General features: G+C 42.1%; 1 protein-coding gene across 1 annotated transcript in view; it reads left to right on the forward strand.

Annotated features, from left to right (window-relative positions):
• Nucleotides 1-20,551, forward strand: part of SLC1A4 (solute carrier family 1 member 4) — a 45,543-nt gene extending 24,992 nt beyond the window's left edge. Inside the window, exons 4-8 of the mRNA XM_073553774.1 lie at nt 6,644-6,810; nt 8,220-8,453; nt 11,003-11,197; nt 12,688-12,822; nt 14,185-20,551. Coding sequence (XP_073409875.1) covers nt 6,644-6,810; nt 8,220-8,453; nt 11,003-11,197; nt 12,688-12,822; nt 14,185-14,419 — 966 coding nt within the window. The 3' untranslated portion in view covers nt 14,420-20,551. The remainder of the gene's footprint in view (nt 1-6,643; nt 6,811-8,219; nt 8,454-11,002; nt 11,198-12,687; nt 12,823-14,184) is intronic.
• Nucleotides 20,552-21,173: the final 622 nt, after the last annotated feature.

The following is a 21,173-nucleotide window of genomic DNA, read 5'->3' on the forward strand; positions in this document are numbered from 1 at the left end:
TATCAGAATTTTTACACAACTCCCTGTTATGCAAAAAAATTCCAACTTTTCAAAGCTTTTACCCAAATTTTCTGCAATAAAAGCTTTCAATCGGTCCTCACATATGTAGGTATAGATAGATCACCATGCACTTTTGAAATAACACAGATCTCATATCTATAATATTAGGGAATTACTTAACGAAGTTGCCCCAACTGGACAACCCGTCTACATGTCCTGATGTAGCAGATGGTTTGGGGGTACCCTTTGGCTTCTCTATATGAGCTAAAGTGGGGAGTTGCTCTGGTCTGTAGCGATGTCACTTCCGGAAAAATAGCACAACAACAGATCCCCAGCCGTCAGATCACCATCATGGTGTATCGGAGGGACACCCACATAATAAATGCAAGTGTTTATGAACACGTTAATGAATTATTACACTATATGATATAACCGGATTATACTTAATATCTAATATTGAATGCATACAATCCCTTCATTATCTTTGATGGTTCCTGCTCATTAATTTAGAGAACAGAATGTAGATATAAGTCAGCCTCCAATAAAAATATCTTAAAACTCATGTGTCCCTCACATCACCTCCTGATCCCAGTGGTTTCCTTGTATCTGCATACTAATGACTACTTTAGAGTACAGACCAACATCACAAATACTCATTAAAGCCACATCTAATGATTCCCTGTCTGGCTTGTTACAGGAAACTGTGAATTAACATGCACTTGATACCATTCCGTGATGTTCTTGTGTTTCCGCCATTAGGGATTAGCCAGTCATTTTCATATTTGTGATAACCAAAAGAGTTCAAGTGAGGCACAGACCAGACTTACTGCACAGGATCATTTGTTCTTCTGCTAATTGTCCGGGCTAGTTCATTACTTGGAGTTTCTTAAGAATTCCAATTTATTACAGAAGACAGACTTATCTATCAGACTTTGAAGTTTGAAAAGTAGCCATGCAAGGCACAATATCTATGTGCTCATTATCGCTCAAAAGGAGTTTACTAAAACATAGCAAATCTGAAAAATTGGACCCCAGCTGTGTTGGTTGGCTGTTTATTACAGCAGTGCATTATGGTTGGGAAAATGGCAAATGTCTTTTTGAACGCTGCATGCATGATTCTGATCAGCAATGGACTGGAGTGGGTACTATGTGTCCAGGAGGTCCAATGAGACTTTCATGATCACATTTTACTCTTAATTAGTGTATGTGTATATACAGCTCGGGCAAAAATTAAGAGACCACTGCAAAATAATCAGTTTGTCTGATCTTTTTCTTTATAGGTATATTTTTCAGTAACATGTAAATTGCTCTTTTGTTCTATAAACTACTGACAACATGTCTCCGAATTTCCAAGCACTAAATTTTGTATTTATTTTCAGAAAATGAGAAATGGTCAAAAGAACAAAAAAATGCAGTGCTGGCAGACCTCAAATAATGCTAACAAGTTCATAATCATTTAGAAACAACAATACTAATGTTTTAAGTCAGGAAGAGTTCAGAAATCAATATTTTGTGGAATAACCATGATTTTTAATCACAGCTTTCTTGCGTCTTGGCATGCTTTCCACCAGTCTGTCACACTGCTTTTGGGTGACCTTATGCCACTCCTGGTACAAAAATGGAAGCAGTTCTTCTTCGTTTGATGGCTTGTGACTATCCATCTTCCTCTTGATTACATTCCAGAGGTTTTCAATGGGGTTCAGTAAAAATGAGGATGATTGACCTCGTGGAGATCAAACATCCAACACTGCGGAGACACCATCACATGTTTCTCAACGCAGTGATCTAGAGCAATGCCCCCATCCCTTATGGGAAATATGCAAAAACATGCAAAACACAAGCCGCGGAGACACCATCACGTGTTTCTCAACGCAAGCAATGACTAGCCAGGTCTTTCCCCGGGAAGGAACAACCACGGGAAGGGCAGTCTCCAATGAAGGAAACCACCTATGCCAAAACATGGTATCCATCCACAGACAGCTGTTTCAGGGTATTGCCCCTCATCAGTGTGGAGTAGGAAACTGGCTAGTAGGAGCAATGCCTAGTAAAAGACTGTAAAAATGAGGATGAGTGACCTCGTGGAGATCAAACATCCAACACTGCGGAGACACCATCACATGTTTCTCAACGCAGTGATCTAGAGCAATGCCCCCATCCCTTATGGGAAATATGCAAAAACATGCAAAACACAAGCCGCGGAGACACCATCACGTGTTTCTCAATGCAAGCAATGATTAGCCAGGTCTTTCCCCGGGAAGGAACAACCACGGGAAGGGCAGTCTCCAATGAAGGAAACCACCTATGCCAAAACATGGTATCCATCCACAGACAGCTGTTTCGGGGTATTGCCCCTCATCAGTGTGGAGTAGGAAACTGGCTAGTAGGAGCAATGCCTAGTAAAAGACTGTAAAAATGAGGATGAGTGACCTCGTGGAGATCAAACATCCAACACTGCGGAGACACCATCACATGTTTCTCAACGCAGTGATCTAGAGCAATGCCCCATCCCTTATGGGAAATATGCAAAAACATGCAAAACACAAGCCGCGGAGACACCATCACGTGTTTCTCAACGCAAGCAATGACTAGCCAGGTCTTTCCCCGGGAAGGAACAACCACGGGAAGGGCAGTCTCCAATGAAGGAAACCACCTATGCCAAAACATGGTATCCATCCACAGACAGCTGTTTCGGGGTATTGCCCCTCATCAGTGTGGAGTAGGAAACTGGCTAGTAGGAGCAATGCCTAGTAAAAGACTGTAAAAATGAGGATGAGTGACCTCGTGGAGATCAAACATCGAACACTGCGGAGACACCATCACATGTTTCTCAACGCAGTGATCTAGAGCAATGCCCCCATCCCTTATGGGAAATATGCAAAAACATGCAAAACACAAGCCGCGGAGACACCATCACGTGTTTCTCAACGCAAGCAATGACTAGCCAGGTCTTTCCCCGGGAAGGAACAACCACGGGAAGGGCAGTCTCCAATGAAGGAAACCACCTATGCCAAAACATGGTATCCATCCACAGACAGCTGTTTCGGGGTATTGCCCCTCATCAGTGTGGAGTAGGAAACTGGCTAGTAGGAGCAATGCCTAGTAAAAGACTGTAAAAATGAGGATGAGTGACCTCGTGGAGATCAAACATCCAACACTGCGGAGACACCATCACATGTTTCTCAACGCAGTGATCTAGAGCAATGCCCCCATCCCTTATGGGAAATATGCAAAAACATGCAAAACACAAGCCGCGGAGACACCATCACGTGTTTCTCAACGCAAGCAATGACTAGCCAGGTCTTTCCCCGGGAAGGAACAACCACGGAAAGGGCAGTCTCCAATGAAGGAAACCACCTATGCCAAAACATGGTATCCATCCACAGACAGCTGTTTCGGGGTATTGCCCCTCATCAGTGTGGAGTAGGAAACTGGCTAGTAGGAGCAATGCCTAGTAAAAGACTGTAAAAATGAGGATGAGTGACCTCGTGGAGATCAAACATCCAACACTGCGGAGACACCATCACATGTTTCTCAACGCAGTGATCTAGAGCAATGCCCCCATCCCTTATGGGAAATATGCAAAACATGCAAAACACAAGCCGCTGAGACACCATCACGTGTTTCTCAACGCAAGCAATGACTAGCCAGGTCTTTCCCCGGGAAGGAACAACCACGGGAAGGGCAGTCTCCAATGAAGGAAACCACCTATGCCAAAACATGGGGTTCAGGTCTGGAGATTGGGCTGGCCATGACAAAGATTTGATGTGGTGGTCCTTCATCACACTGATTGACCTAGCTGTGTGGCATGGTGCATTGTCCTGCTGGAAAAAAAACAGTCCTCAGAGTTGGGGAACATTGCCTGAGCAGAAGGAATCAACTGTTTTTCCAGGATAACCTTGTATGCGGCTTGATTCATACGTCCTTCGCAAAGATAAACCTGACCAATTCCAGCCTTGCTGAAGCATCCCCAGATCATCACCGATCCTCCACCAAATTTCACAGTGGGTGAAAGACACTGTGGCTTGTACGCCTCTCCAGGTCTCCGCCTAACCATTACCAAGTGTTGGGCAAAGCTGAAAATTAGACTCATCAGAGAAGATTATCTTACTCCAGTGCTCTATGGTCCAATCCTTACGGTCTTTGGCAAACTTCAGCCTGGCTCTCCTTTGCTTCTCATTGATGAAAGTTTTTTTTCTAGCTTTACCAGACTTGAGCCCTGCCTCTAGGAGCCTGGTCCGAACTGTTCTTGCCATGCACTTCACCCCAGCTGCCATTTACCATTCCTTTTGTAGGTCACTTGTTGTCATCCTGCAGTTGCTGAGTGACATTCCAATAAGATGACGGTCATCCCGGTCAGTGGAGAGTCGTTTTCTCCCTCTGCCGGTCTGTAGCTTTGTTGTCCCCAATGTCTGCTGCTTGACCTTGTTGTAATGGACTGCTGTCTTAGAAATTTTAAGGATGGAGGTAACATGATGGTCACTGTATACCTCTGCTAGTAAAGCCAGAATTGAGCCCTTCTTTTCCTCACTCAAGACTTTTCTTTTCAACTCCTTTGGCATGGTTAAAAGTTATTTTTTCATTCCTATTGCTTTTGGGATATTACTAGCACTTGTTTTGCCGTCCAGCTTGTCCTATTGCAAGAGGATTGTGAACACCACAGCAGGTTTTTTTATGCTTTCCTTCGTTAAATAAGATTTTGTTCAGATGACCCCCTAATCAGAAGCACATTAGAATGAGGGGTATTGAATGAGTTGGAATTCAACTGACACTGGAATGGAATGGCTGTCACACATGTAGAGAAGCTGATTTTTATAAAACTGTGCAGTGGTCTCTTAATTTTTGCCAGAGCTATATATATATATATATATATACACTCACTGGCCACTTTATTAGGTACACCATGCTAGTAAGGGGTTGGACCCCCTTTTGCCTTCAGAACTGCCTCAATTCTTCGTGGCAGAGATTCAACAAGGTGCTGGAAGCATTCCTCAGAGATTTTGGACCATATTGACATGATGGCATCACACAGTTGGCGCAGATTTGTCGGCTGCACATCCCTGATGCGAATCTCCCGTTCCACCACATCCCAAAGATGCTCTATTGGATTGAGATCTGGTGACTGAGGAGGCCATTTGAGTACAGTAAACTCATTGTCATGTTCAAGAAACCAATCTGAGATGATTCGAGCTTTATGACATGGCGCATTATCCTGCTGAAAGTAGCCATCAGATGTTGGGTACATTGTGGTCATAAAGGGATGGACATGGTCAGCAACAATACTCAGGTAGGCTGTGGCGTTGCAACGATGCTCAATTGGTACCAAGGGGCCCAAAGAGTGCCCAGAAAAAATTCCCCACACCATGACACCACCACCACCAGCCTGAACCGTTGATACAAGGCAGGATGGATCCATGCTTTCATGTTGTTTACGCCAAATTCTGACCCTACCATCCGAATGTCGCAGCAGAAATCGAGACTCATCAGACCAGGCAACGTTTTTCCAATCTTCTACTGTCCAATTTCGATGAGCTTGTGCAAATTGTAGCCTCAGTTTCCTGTTCTTAGCTGAGAGGAGTGGTACCCAGTGTGGTCTTCTGCTGCTGTAGCCCATCTGCCTCAAAGTTCGACGCACTGTGCGTTCAGAGATGCTCTTCTGCCTACCTTGGTTGTAACGGGTGGCAATTTGAGTCACTGTTGCCTTTCTATCAGCTCGAACCAGTCTGCCCATTCTCCTCTGACCTCTGGCATCAACATGGCATTTCCGGCCACAGAACTGCCGCTCACTGGATTTTTTTTCTTTTTCGGACCATTCTCTGTAAACCCTAGAGATGGTTGTGCGTGAAAATCCCAGTAGATCAGCAGTTTCTGAAATTCTCAGACCAGCCCTTCTGGCACCAACAATCATGCCACGTTCAAAGGCACTCAAATCACCTTTCTTCCCCATACTGATGCTCGGTTTGAACTGCAGGAGATTGTCTTGACCATGTCTACATGCCTAAATGCACTGAGTTGCCGCCATGTGATTGGCTGATTAGAAATTAAGTCTTAACACACAGTTGGACAGGTGTACCTAATAAAGTGGCCAGTGAGTGTATATATCATAGTTCTCCAGACTGAGTGCAAGATGTCCACTTATTCCATGTTTGATCAACATGAAGACTATTTATTTACCACCTATTATGCATATTGAAGACCCATGTACAAATTAGATTAAAATCAACTCAACTCCATGACTTGGGTTGGATGGCCAACCATGATCTTCTAACTGTCCCTCTGGATACATGATTTCTGGAGAGATGAGGATCGAATAGTGTGAATCCAAATGCCCGATCCTTTTGTTATCCCAAGAGATGAGCCGCCAATAGAAGCGTCTGTTAGTAGCTTACTTTTCTCTATGCATTGAAAACACATGAATATTTCACCAACCCAAGAGTTTATGTGTATGGTGGAGTCAAAAGAGATTGCTGTCAGTAGAACAAGTGGCCAGAAGCTATCTAGGATGAAAAGGTGCCACCTTAGTTTTTTTTCCAAGGGTGTATGTGTCAGAGAGAGAGAGCCTAGAGCCCAGCCCAGATTGGTTGCACCCCTTTACATCCCTTTAAGTTGGGAATACAATGATAACAGTGTTATGTTAATTTTTCAGGTGCCTGTGGGGATGGAAGTTGAAGGGATGAACATTCTGGGACTCGTCCTCTTCGCACTTATATTGGGAGTAGCTTTAAAAAAGTTGGGTCCAGAAGGGGAAGAGCTGATAAAATTTTTCAATGCGTTTAATGAGGCCACAATGGTTATTGTTTCTTGGATTATGTGGTAAGTCCAACAAGCCAACTTTTCTAACAAAACTACTGTTCCTGCAGTTATCTATTGCCCCTATGTCCCAGAAGTACTCCCATGTTTATCAGTCAGGCTCAAATCAGTGATTGAGGCTGCTAAATCCTCAGGTTGGCCCACAAGTCAAAATGATATATAGAAGACAAAGTAAGCGATTTTTTTTATTATCAGAAGGGTCCTTCAGGAATAAGATTATCATACAGTATATTGTCACAGCAAATGTTCTAATCCCCTGCAGTGCCCCCACTGGTGAAATTATGCATTACATGGTGGTTTTGAAAATCAATTATATGATTGTGTAATATTGCGTTCTTGATCCACTTTAATACCAGACGCAGTAACGTGATATGTCTCAGTAATCATTTCTCAGTCTGTCTCAGATACCCATAGATTCAATCTAATTGAATCTTTTATTTTATTTAAAGCACAAATCTGAATCCAAGATGTTATATTATCTTATGAAATGTAAAATGTTGACTCTTGCCATATTGACATCGGTCACATTGTATTTTTATGGAGAAACCAGAGAACAACAGGAGTTTTGCATAAAAAATATATAAATGTTATTACCACATACAAAAAGAATAAAATGCATAACACATATGCAGACAATGTATTCAAGTAGACACCAGAACAGGGAAACGTGTAGCGCTCATATCATCATAACAAGTGTGACTTTCCCCATATAATTAACCCCCATGGAATTAAATGTCAGACACTAACATCCCATAGTGGAAATATTCCCATGCACTAATATAGGGCCTGGCTATCAATAGCCTAAGTTAGCCCGCTTGTTAATAACCGCATGGGAAAAATGTAATCACCGCATAGGAGAATGTAATGACCACATGGGAAAAATTGTAAAAACAAAAGTAAGAACGGGGGAAACAGGGAGAGATGAATACTCACAAAATAGAGTGCCACCACCGCGTCTCGGGACACCCCGACGCGTGTTTCGCTAATACCAGTTAGCTGTCTCAAGGGGAAGTGTGGAGATTCTTGGCACAGGACCTTTTTACCCCATCGTAATTAGTCACATGACCATCAGCTTGTCATGTCGGCCAGACGCCGTGTGTAAGCGGCGCATGCGCCAATTCCCGACACCCACCAGCCCAAAACGCCCGGCGGCGCCCTGCCAGCAAGCGAGCGGGGATTATTTGATCGTGTAATATTGCGTTCTTGATCCACTTTAATACCAGGCGCAGTAACGTGATGTGTCTCAGAGATCATTTCTCAGTCTGTCTCAGATACCCATAGATTCAATCTAATTGAATCTTTTATTTTATTTAAAGAACAAATCTGAATCCAAGATGTTATATTATCTTATGAAATGTAAATGTTGACTCTTGCCATATTGACATCAGTCACATTGTATTTTTGTGATTTAGGTATGTTCCTATTGGAATCATGTTTCTTGTTGGGAGCAAGATTGTTGAAATGGGAAACATCGTGCTCTTGGTGACCAGTTTGGGAAAATACATCATGGCATCTATTTTAGGTCATATTATCCACGGAGGGATCGTTCTGCCTCTTATTTATTTTGCTTTTACTCGCAAGAACCCCTACACATTCCTGTTAGGATTGATAACTCCTTTTGCGACAGCATTTGCGACCTCTTCAAGGTAAGCAAGTTTTGAGAAGGTTAACCTTTTATTTATTTACTGCTAGTCTACTTTTGTTAAAGGGGTTTCTGGTTCTGCAATATATGAGTATAAATTCAACCCCAAAGGGATTACCATGTTCCCTTTATTCTTTACATAGGCATTCATAAAGTTCCTGCAGCTTAGTTTCATTTAGTAGCTGTGCCTGGTATTGTAGCTTAGTCCCAACTGGCATCTGTGCCTGGTACTGTAGCTTAGTCCCAACTGGCGTCTGTGCCTGGTACTGTAGCATAGTCCCAACTGGCATCTGTGCCTGGTACTGTAGCTTAGTCCCAACTGGCATCTGTGCCTGGTACTGTAGCTTAGTCCTTTTAGCCACTCTGCCTGGTATTGCAGCTTAGTCCCACTTTGCACCTGAGCCTGGTACTGTAGCTTAGTCCCTTTTGTAAGCTGTGTCCGGTACTGTAGCTTAGTCCAATTTACCAATTTGCCTGGTATTGCAACTTAGTCCCACTTTGCAGCTGAGCCTGTTACTGTAGCTTAGTTCCATTTGGCAGCTGTGCCTGGTATTGTAGCTTAGCTGCTTACGGCGGCAGCTATACCTGGCATGTGAAGCTGCAGTCTCTTCATCCTACAGATGTGGCATGATACACCATAACAACAGTCAAGCCTAGACTACCTCCCCAGACTGCTAGAGGATTCTCTAGAGGGCCCAAGCCCTGACACAATGATGGACTTCAAATATCCAATAGGAGTCAACCATGTCGGGCGGTTACTTTCGAGCAAATGATTTGCCACTAATGTCTATTTATTGTGGGTTCAATTATAAATAACAGGATCTTATTAGCTGTCCTGTGTGTACAATGCTAATATACAGTGGGGCAAAAAAGTATTTAGTCAGTCAGCAATAGTGCAAGTTCCACCACGTAAAAAGATGAGAGGCGTCTGTAATTTACATCATAGGTAGACCTCAACTATGGGAGACAAACTGAGAAAAAAAAATCCAGAAAATCACATTGTCTGTTTTTTTTTCATTTTATTTGCATATTATGGTGGAAAATAAGTATTTGGTCAGAAACAAGCAATCAAGATTTCTGGCTCTCACAGACCTGTAACTTCTTCTTTAAGAGTCTCCTCTTTCCTCCACTCATTACCTGTAGTAATGGCACCTGTTTAAACTTGTTATCAGTATAAAAAGACACCTGTGCACACCCTCAAACAGTCTGACTCCAAACTCCACTATGGTGAAGACCAAAGAGCTGTCAAAGGACACCAGAAACAAAATTGTAGCCCTGCACCAGGCTGGGAAGACTGAATCTGCAATAGCCAACCAGCTTAGAGTGAAGAAATCAACTGTGGGAGCAATAATTAGAAAATGGAAGACATACAAGACCACTGATAATCTCCCTCGATCTGGTGCTCCACGCAAAATCCCACCCCGTGGGGTCAGAATGATCACAAGAACGGTGAGCAAAAATCCCAGAACCACGCGGGGGGACCTAGTGAATGAACTGCAGAGAGCTGGGACCAATGTAACAAGGCCTACCATAAGTAACACACTACGCCACCATGGACTCAAATCCTGCAGTGCCAGACGTGTCCCACTGCTTAAGCTTGTACATGTCCGGGCCCGTCTGAAGTTTGCTAGAGAGCATTTGGATGATCCAGAGGAGTTTTGGGAGAATGTCCTATGGTCTGATGAAACCAAACTGGAACTGTTTGGTAGAAACACAACTTGTCGTGTTTGGAGGAAAAAGAATACTGAGTTGCATCCATCAAACACCATACCTACTGTAAAGCATGGTGGTGGAAACATCATGCTTTGGGGCTGTTTCTCTGCAAAGGGGCCAGGACGACTGATCCGGGTACATGAAAGAATGAATGGGGCCATGTATCGTGAGATTTTGAGTGCAAACCTCCTTCCATCAGCAAGGGCATTGAATATGAAACGTGGCTGGGTCTTTAACATGACAATGATCCAAAGCACACCACCAGGGCAACAAAGGAGTGGCTTCGTAAGAAGCATTTCAAGGTCCTGGAGTGGCCTAGCCAGTCTCCAGATCTCAACCCTATAGAAAACCTTTGGAGGGAGTTGAAAGTCCGTGTTGCCAAGCGAAAAGCCAAAAACATCACTGCTCTAGAGGAAATCTGCATGGAGGAATGGGCCAACATACCAACAACAGTGTGTGGCAACCTTGTGAAGACTTACAGAAAACGTTTGACCTCTGTCATTGCCAACAAAGGATATATCACAAAGTATTGAGATGAAATTTTGTTTCTGACCAAATACTTATTTTCCACCATAATATGCAAATAAAATGAAAAAAAAACAGACAATGTGATTTTCTGGATTTTTTTTTCTCAGTTTGTCTCCCATAGTTGAGGTCTACCTATGATGTAAATTACAGACGCCTCTCATCTTTTTAAGTGGTGGAACTTGCACTATTGCTGACTGACTAAATACTTTTTTGCCCCACTGTACATCATGATGCCATGAAAAGTAGACATGAAAATGTTCAGGACATGACTTTTTGAGAACTTTTCCGATTTTTTAATTTTCTATTTCTTAGTTCTGCAACTCTTCCAACCATGATCAAATGCATAGAAGAAAATAATGGCATTGACAAAAGGATAAGCAGGTTCATCCTTCCCATCGGGGCCACAGTGAACATGGATGGAGCAGCTATATTCCAGTGCATGGCAGCAGTGTTCATCGCCCAGATGAATAACTATGACCTAAATGCTGGACAGATCTTCACAATTCTGTAAGATACTAGTCTTTCCATGTCAGTAAATCAAATGATCCCACGCAAAATGTCAGGTTAGAAAATTTTGGATGATTCATTGTTTTGCAGAACAATAATTTAGCAGACACAACCGTACACAATGAAGTCTATATAGGCTGTTTTGGGTCAAATTTGGCATACATGATCAAAAAAATAGGGTATAGGACTAATTAACTTTCTGGAAAAGTAAAAGAAGGAAAGCAAGGTGGACACAGGGAGCGTGAATACCTACTGAGCTTGTTATTTTTGGAATTTTAAATAGTTTGGCCCCACTTTCCTGAAAGTGGACAACCGCTATAAGAGTTACCTTCAAACCATATACAAAGTTTATAAATTGCCTGTCCAGAAACCAGTCTAACAAGTCCAAACAATGACGCTCTGTGTAGGTCAGTAATTGTAGCAGAATCTCACTGAATTAATATACTATAGCTTCTCAGCGTATATTCTTAGGCAACAAAGATTATTATGCAATTAGCACCTGCCATCGCAGCTATTTTTCATTTTTTTACTTTTATTTTTATTTAAATCCCCATTTTCCAAAAGTCATTTTTATTCTGTTGACATAAAAAGCCATTTTAGGGCTTGTTTTTTGGGGGGAAGTATAGAATTACATCATTTAAATTACCAGCTTCTATAGTTTTTCAATGTTTCATGTTTTTTGGCATTTGTATTTGGTTTTTTTTTTTACAATGTTCATCATGAAAGACAAATAATGTGGTATTTTAACATTTCTGACTTTTTTTATCTAGTGATAACAAATGTTAGTGGTTTTTCACAGAATTGAAAAATATTGTGATTTGAAATGTTATGGTGTTCTTATTAAATTTTGTTTTAAATTGAATTATATTTTTTATTGTTTTTCTTTTTCTAGTCTATTGGGTGAAAGAGAGTCCTCCTCTGGCAGACCACTTAGATGCAGTGATAGCTATTGACTGCAGCATTTGAGGGGTTAAACTACCATGATCTGCACTAGCTCCAATCACAGCCATTAGAGACAGGCGTCATCTGTATAATACAGCTAGCATTCTCTGTGTATAGTGCAAGCTAAGTTCTTGAGCCCGCTCCATATGTTCACACCAAAAATCATACACGCGTATATTGCGTATCAGGAGGGAGTTAACACTAGACATACACATGTTCTTCTCGTGATTATTTGTTGCCACAGTCTGACATTTTTTAACCAATTGAGAGATGCACCATTGCCTGTCACCCATCTGACTAGTACTTTAATCTGAATGAACTGTGGTCTACAGATGGGTGTTACTAGTTGGCGGAAATTCTTAGACAAAGATCTTTAATGGGTCAGACAATAACTTGAAGGATATCAATCTACAGGCAACAAAAGACGTTTTCTTCCTTCCAAGGGAAAGATAATTTAAAATTACCATATTCTTAAAAAAGTTCTTTGATACTTTTCTATGTTTCCAATATTCTTCCACTAATTTGAACTATTTCTCTTTGATTCACAGTGTGACTGCTACTGCCTCGAGTGTTGGTGCCGCTGGAATACCGGCAGGGGGAGTTCTCACTATAGCAATTATTCTAGAGGCCATTGGACTTCCCACAAATGACTTGTCATTGATACTGGCTGTTGACTGGATAGTGTAAGTATGTAAGAGGAGCTCTAGAGAATGTTCAACTTTTTAACCAATTTTTTTTTCCACGCTTCAAGGTGTCCATAATAGAAAATAAACAGTTGAATAAAATTATTTGCAAACAGTCTTGAATAAAATTATTCAACCATTTTGTGTTTACAGCTCCTGTGCAGACCTTGCTCCAATGCTTCCATGTCTTTAAGGTCACAGACTAGAATCAAACATGCTTGTGTTTTTTTTTTCCTGGGGTCACGTACTATTGGTTACTGTATTGTTACCCTACAGACAGTAGAATAGGAAGAAGATGGAAGAAAGTAAAGGCCCCATACATACGAGACAAATATGGGCTGATGAATAGTCGTTCATTGGTCGGAACGGTCAAAAAAACCCTTCTCAGACTGTATCTGAAATGTTGGGGGTTTTTTTTTTAACCAATTACAGTTCATTGCTTATTATCATCTCAAAAAATCCAATAAACCTAATCGGTCTTCATTATTTGTTCATCGGTCGAAACGAACAATCATTCGTTTCACTGATCCAGACGATGATCGTTTCTTATGGTTGAAATTGCCCATTTCAGCCACTTTTATCTCTTGTGTATGGGGGCCATAACACATAAATGCAGTATCTGATTACATAGGACTTGTTTTTAGTCTGTAGAAAGATTTTAGCCAAGACTGTTAGCAAAGTTGTGCAAGTAGAAGAAGAAGATCTAGTCCCACGAAAAAAAGGAACAAATGGACTGAAATTCCAGCAGTCACTATGAAGTGACCAGTCATTTCAGTTATAGGGTACATCCACCAAGCTTCTGTGCCGGTCTCAAAATGGCGGACACTGCCAAAAATGGGTTCAGACACAGAACAAAGTGACTCCGTCTGCTTCATTAAAGTCAATGGCTATGTTGGCTTTCAGGAACCCTTGACATCTTGAGGTGAACCAGGTCTAACATATCTTTGATGAAGGTCTAAGGGGCTACTAATAAAATTCCTCAAATGCCAAACCGAGACCCAGAGCAGTACATCGAATTTTGGGCCATTTTTACAGTTCGCAGCCCCAGTACTATCTGGTGCAATTACCCAATTAATAAATCAGGAGGATCTACAGATTTCACTCTTCCTAATCTCCCCAAAAAACTCAAAATTTTAAGAAATAAAAGTATTTATTTATAGCAGAAGGAGTCTTGGTTACTCCAGCATGGCCCGGAGTAAAGGTTGATCCATACAGTAGATGGCTATGCTCCAGAGCAGGGGCGGACATATCATTGGTGCAGCCGCACATGGGACCCAAGAGATGAGGGGGACTGGGTACAGTCTTGCTGGTAAATTCTTGTCCTTCCAAATTCCTCTGTCTGACATATTCCTTTATGTATAGGGATCGGACCACCACTGTGGTAAACGTCGAAGGAGACGCTCTTGGAGCAGGTATCCTCCATCACCTCAATCAAAAAGAAGCAGCGAAGATCCAGCATGAGCTGAATGATGTCTACGTAGAAGCTGTGCCAAACTGCAAGTCGGAAGAGGAAACCTCCCCCCTAGTAATGCACAGGGACCAGCTCTCAAATCCTCACAACGTATCGGTGCCCGAATCTAAGGAGTCAATTCTGTGATGTGCCACGTGGTGCTCATTATTGTGGTTAGACTGCTGGTCGGTCCTTAAGGCCAGACATTCCTCGCTGCCAGAATGAGCTGCTAGAGTAGCGACTCCTTCCCGAATCCTCAACAGATCCCCACACAACGTAATCCTTGACTATAACCACTAATAAGTCTTACTGTATCTGGATGACGTCCATATTATAAGAAAAAGATAGTATTGTCCAATGGGCCTCATTTACAACACTGTCTGACAGAAAAACATGGGCTCGTTGCCCGTAGCAATCAATTGGATTTCTTAAACTGTGAAAAACTTTATTGTGAATGGTTGCTATGGTTCAAGGCCAATGTTTCTGTCAGATAATTTTGATAAATAGGGTCGAAAATCGATGGCAAATCATAGAAATTCTTCAAGATAGTAACAATAGCAGCTCTGCCCAGTCCTTAAAGATTTATTCCCATCTTCATAGATGGGTCTTTGTCTGATAGTCCTTATAAAAACAATCACTGCTTTTTCAAATGTGCCGCCATGCTTGAGTAATTTTCTTTTGTTTACAACTCGTTGCCTAGGTAACTGACCACCATTACCTATCTTGTGAGCAATGCGCTGACGCTGGTCAGGATTAGAAGGTACCAACGCACTTCAGCGATCCAGATCAGCTTCAAAACAGTGCTAAAAGCACAATAGAAGAGAGATTGTGAGCTCTGCAAATGTTTTGCTGTCTAGAAGAGGTGGTCGGTCTCCAAGGTGACAAGCTTTATACAAAAGGAATGTGTTAATATCTCAAAAACGGATGAAAATTTTAATATGCATTAAACTGCAAAAATGCTTGTATATGCAAAGACTACCTGACAATATCCATTTATGAACATGAGAATAAACCTTTAGTGCTTGAGTAGGCCTAGAGGCCTTTCTGATCCCTGGGATGTCACCAGTATTATAAATGGCACTTAGTAGGTGGGGTCCGGGAGCTTTATGGTAATCCTCAGCACAACATTGAACAACTTTTACAGCTTAGAGGCTGCCCCACGATAAGGAATAGTTTACCCAAGGGCTTTAGTATCATACAAATGTGACATTTACTTGAACGTTGTTCCCAGGACAAGTCCGTACATTGGTCAGTTCCCATTATCTGAAATTGAGGATGAGGTTGTAGGATTGGACTATGGGACCCGGGATATGGGGAATTTTGTATGTCCACTAATGTTTACTGTTGACATGTTTTACTGTAGTCAGCATTCCTGTTTCCAAAGCTTGTGTTACTTTCTACCCTTACCGTTGTGGCCAGGGCAGCGCCACTGGAGTCCGTCTCGTCCCTTGTACCCTAGTGTCTCATAAATGCTTGTACTTGTGCTTTGTTCTCTCTGTAAAGAGAATTGTTTTTTTTTTCCGTTTTGTTAGATGTCTTAGAAAAATAGACAGTTATTTTGCAGAAATTAAGTTCACTCCATGAGAAATGCATTTACCAGTTTTCAAGTTTATTTTTTTTCATCGTTTAGGCTACATTCCGACGAAGAGCTTTTAGTAAGTTTTTCACGCTGCAGAATTTCTGTGCGTATTAATTAAATTAGGTTAGGTTTTTTATTGCGTTTTTGTGTGCAAAATTTTAACTTGCGTTTTTATCTCGATTTTGCTACTGCGTTTGTCTCTTTTTGATTGAGTGGTTTGTGAAATTATTCAACCCCCTTGGCATTTTTAATGTTTTGCTACCTCACACCTTGGAATTTCACAGTTTTTTTTTTGAGGGTTTGCATCAGTTCATGTAAAGAAGATGTCTACAACTGTGAACTTTTTGTTTTCTTTTTATTGTGAAGCAAACAACAAATATGACAAAACTTTAGTGTGCATATCTATTCACCCCCCTAAAGTCAGTACTTTGTAGAGCCTCTTTTTGCTGCAATTACAGCTGCAAGGCTTTTTTCTGCCCACTCTTCCATAAAGGCCACGTATATAGAGTGTGTGGCTTATTGTGGTCATATGGAAGAGGTCCTCCAGTCTCTGCCTGGGAACTCTGCAGCTCCTTCAGTGTTACCATTGGCTTCTGTGCTGCCTCTCTGATTAATGCACTCCTTGCCCGGCTGAGCATTTTGGTGGCCTGCACTGTCTTGGCAGGTTTGCAGTCTAGTACCATGTACTTTCCATTTCATAATAATGGATCTGCTGTTGCTCCGGGAGATCATCTGAGATCGAGATTTTTTTTTTTAAAACCCAACCCTGACTTGTACTTCTCAACAACTTTGTTCCTGTCTTGTTTGGAGATCTTCTTGGTCTTCATGGCATTTGGTTAGTGATGCCTCTTGCTCAATGGTGTTGCAGCCTCTGCGGAAAAGGTAAAGTGTATATACTGACAGACATGTGACACTTAGATTGCACACAGATTGACTTCATTTCACTAAGCATATGACTTTTGAAAGTAATTGCTTGCACCAGAAATTTTTAGGGGCTTTATCGTAAAAGAGGTGAATACAGATTCACATGCTAATTTTTAGTTTCATTCATCCCATAAATTTAATTTATGCCTATATTTTTCTCACTTCACTATTTAGTGCTGATGTATCACACACAAGTCAAGTTACAAAAATATTTAAACACAGGTTACAATGTGACAAAATATGCACAAAGCCAAGGGGATGAATACTTTCGCAAGCCACTGTATGACATGCTTTAAAAAATGCTGCTTTGATTAGGATAATTCCTGGCATTTAGCTTTGACAACATTTTATTGATATATTTAGGTGCGGATTACATGTGTTTTTAATGCATTTCCACCATGGAAACGCACTAAAAACGCACGTGCGTTTTTTTTAACCCGGCGGATTTTACGCATCTAATGCAAGTCCATAGGGGAAATCAGGGTTGAGTTTTCGGTACGGAAGATAGATTCACATGCTGTGTATTTGAAACATGCACCTTAACAAAAACACAGTGGGCAGGAGTTTTTTTTTTTAGAAATCACATCCACTTTGCTGAAACAGTAAGACAAAGCATTTTTTGACACAGCAACAATACACAGCATCAAAAATGCACCAATTGTGGGAACGTAGCCTTATGGCCCCGTCACACACAGCGATCTCGCTAGCGAGATCGCTGACTTTGTGACGCCACAGCAATCTCGCGAGCGAGATTGCTGTGTGACGGGGATCAGCGACCGGCTCCCCTGCCGGGTATCGCTGATCGTGCTCGATCGTCCAGGGCCATTTTTTGATCGCTGGTCTCCCGCTGGTCAGCAATCATAGTTGCGTGTGGCAGCGAGAGACCTGCGATCAGCGACGCAGGTTTCTAATGTAAACATTGGGTATCCAGGAGCCACACGCTGGTTTCCAAGGTAAACAGCGGTTATCCAGGAGCCGCGGCTCCTGGATACCCGATGTTTACAATAGAAACCAGCTTGCTCACTGGTCCTGATCGCTGGAGGGTCTGTCTATGTGACAGCTCACCAGCGATCAGCCTAACGATGTCCCAGCGATCCCATCCATGTCGGATCGTTGGTGGGATCGCTGGGACATCGTTATGTGTAACGGGGACTTTAGGGTGTGTGCAGACGCTGCGGAATCCGCTGCGGATTAATCCGCACGGATTTTGCAAAAACCGCAGATAAAACCGCAGGTCAAAAGACCTGCGGATTATCTGCGGTTTGGTCCTGCGGATTCACCATCTCCACAATGGTGGAGATAGGAACCCGCTGCGGATTCCGCAGAAAGAATTGACATGTCAATTCTTTCTGCGGTTTCAAAACCGCAGGAAATCCGCGCGGATTTTTCCGCACCGTCTACACTGCGGTTTTTGTTTACCATTCATTTGAATGGTACTGTACACCGCAGCTAAAACTGTTGCGGGTCCGCAGCGTGTGCACATACCCTTAGACTATTATCTATGATGAGTGTTTGGTGAGTTTTTTTATGCTGCGTATATTTTTTAAAATTCCTAGTACCCTACTTTACTTAAAGGATGCAGAAATAGTGCAGAAAATATGCAACATGAAAAGTTCATCGTGGGAACGTAGCCTTAACTGTGCTGATTATTTTTTCAAGAGTATTTCCTAAACTAAAGATATAAGACCTTGAGATGTTCTCATCCTCCCAGATTCCGTTTCTTTCCTAGATTCTGTCCAAAAGTGATAGCGAGAAATGGAACCATTACACATTTAATTAAAGGGGATATCAAGTTTCCTAAAAAAAGAGCACGGGTCGTCAGGATATAGAGAAGGTGAGCAAAAATTGCACTCCAGGAAAAGATAATTATGAGGTTCAGGTTAAAATGAGCGCTGAACTTTGCGGACCACTTATATCTGCATTTGCAGCCCCATGTGCTCGTCCACATAGCAAATGGGTGCTGGAGCTATTATTTCCAGTCTCCTATGTGATCCATAAATTAGACCAGACTGTCTACATGCTGCAATTTTTTTTCCATGTGGATCTGAGAGGTCTGTGTGCAAAATATCTCATGTGTCTAGAATATAGGCAGACACTGGTCTGCGTGCTGCTCTTTATACACACTGACCGAAAAGGCTCTCATGGGAGCTTAGCTTTTGGCCCCTTTCACATGTTCGATTTTCTTAAAGGTGTTTTTCCGTGTTTTTCATGTATAGAACATGCAGTCATTATAGTCTATAGGTTTGTTCACATGTCATTTGAAAAAAGAAAAAAGGAATGTGTCCGATTTATGGATGGAAGTTACCTATTCAAGTTAATGGATTAGTGACAACAACAAAAAAACGAAAATCACTCAGATACAATCCATGTGTCATTTGAGTGCTGTCAGCTTTTTACATTAATTGGGTAGGAGAAGCTTGGAAATTTTACATAAATTTTCATACTGATGGTAAAATGGACACATGGACGAAAATTCAGATAAAAAAGATCGTTTTTTTAACATGCAAAAAAAATGAATGTGCGAAACCAACCCTAGGAAGGGAAAGTTGGAACGATCACGCTAAAGGGGCTGTCAAATCTTCTGTCTGGGGTAGCAGGAATTTGGACCAACAGCTGCCAGGACTGCCAATTGTGACCAGTAGAATGGCTGTGCCGCTGGCCAGAACTGTGCGCTCTACCATTCTGCAAGCAGAGGCAGCTTAACTTCTGCAGCATCAGAGGTGCACTGAATCTGACCGACTCCAGCACTCTGGCCGGCTTCAGAGCAGAGCTTGGAAATGCTATAGCAAAGAGCTTGCAAGCGCTGTACTCCTTAGATATAAGACCGGCCACAACTGACACATTGCAGAGGTGTCCAGTAGTGATGAGCGAATGTGCTTGGATAAGGTGTTACCCAAGCATGCTTGTGTGCTAACAGAGTGACTTCGGCGTGCTCACATAGTATGTTCCAATCCCTGCGGCTGTTAGACAGCCGCAAAACATGCAGGGATCGCCTAACAAACCGGGAATCCCTGCATGTGTTGTGGCTTTCGAACAGCTGCGAGACAGGCAGCTGCAGGGATTCGAATATATTTTTTGAGTGTGCCAAAGACACTCAATTAGCACACGAGCATGCTCAGATAACACCTTATCCGAGCACGTTCGCCCATCACTAGTGTCCAGTAATCTAAGCAACAAGCCATACACTACACAATCAAAGCTCCATCCATTCTAGAGAACGGAGAGGATTTTTATCAAGACGTAAACTGCAAGTTTGCTTGTTTTTACAAGCGCTTTGCATTATTTTACCAATTTAAGATGAGAAAACCCCTTTAATGATTTAGGGTGGGTCCACATTAATAAACAACACTGGCCTGACAGTCCCATAGAGTGTGAATACGGCGTCCTATATCCACTGAAATCTGCACTATTTCCATCACAAATCCGACGGCAACATTTTTATAAGTATTCTACCCGGTGCCTCTGCGTGTTCATAAGGATGACACGAGGGCTGAGAAGTTTTGTCATTACTGGATTGGACCTTTGCTCATTTGCTAACATTCCGATCCTTATCCGCCGCCGCTGTTTATTTCTTTCATTGGCGGTCACTTTTGACCTGGCAGCTTGTCAAAGGAATGTCACCGATAACAAAGTGACCTTAAAAGTAAAGAATTGTGTGATGATGATGGGAATGCATGAGCTATCCATTTTCTCTGTCCTTGTATATAATATGTATACAATGTAACAATCACAAATTAAACATTTGTTGCATTCAAAATAAAGACAACTTTAATATAGTACCCGTGCTTTATTTACGCACTACTAGTGTGCGCTCATGTGAACAGGTTTCTGCACTTTGTTTCCTGGTTTTCTTTTTTTTTGCATTAAATGTAGGACACAAGAACAGAGTAGTACACGGCCTCTATGTATCTCCTATTCTACCTTCCAAATGTCTCCGTTTCTGCTTTTTCAGTATGATTCTGACGAAAAATTGTGGCATGCTCCATCATATTTTGGGGCTATCCTGCCCTAGAAGCCATAAATTGAGGTGGATTTACACTACCTGACTTGTGGCATTACGTAAATGCCCGCCTATATTTACCGATCCGTGGTAGATTAATAGTCTGCTAACACAGGCACTGGACAATCCATAATAGATCGTTCACTGTGCATAGGCTGCCATTGGCCTCGGCAGCACAAGTTCTGTTTACACAGGATGATGCACAGCCGAGAACTATGATAGCTTGTGCAGCGAAAAATATAACGAACGTTTCGCTAATTTATTGGGTGATTTGTCAGTCTGTGTAGACTGCAAGATTGGCCGGGATCACATATGTGAGGAATACGGCCGAGTCTCGCATGTTAATACCCGGAACTGCTGCCACCACTGGATCGGAGCGTACGGCGGCAGTGCCGGGT

The sequence above is a fragment of the Dendrobates tinctorius genome, unplaced genomic scaffold (genome assembly GCF_039654945.1).
Source record: "Dendrobates tinctorius isolate UK_male_01 unplaced genomic scaffold, ASM3965494v1 ptg000203l, whole genome shotgun sequence".
NCBI classification, from domain to species: domain Eukaryota; kingdom Metazoa; phylum Chordata; class Amphibia; order Anura; family Dendrobatidae; genus Dendrobates; species Dendrobates tinctorius.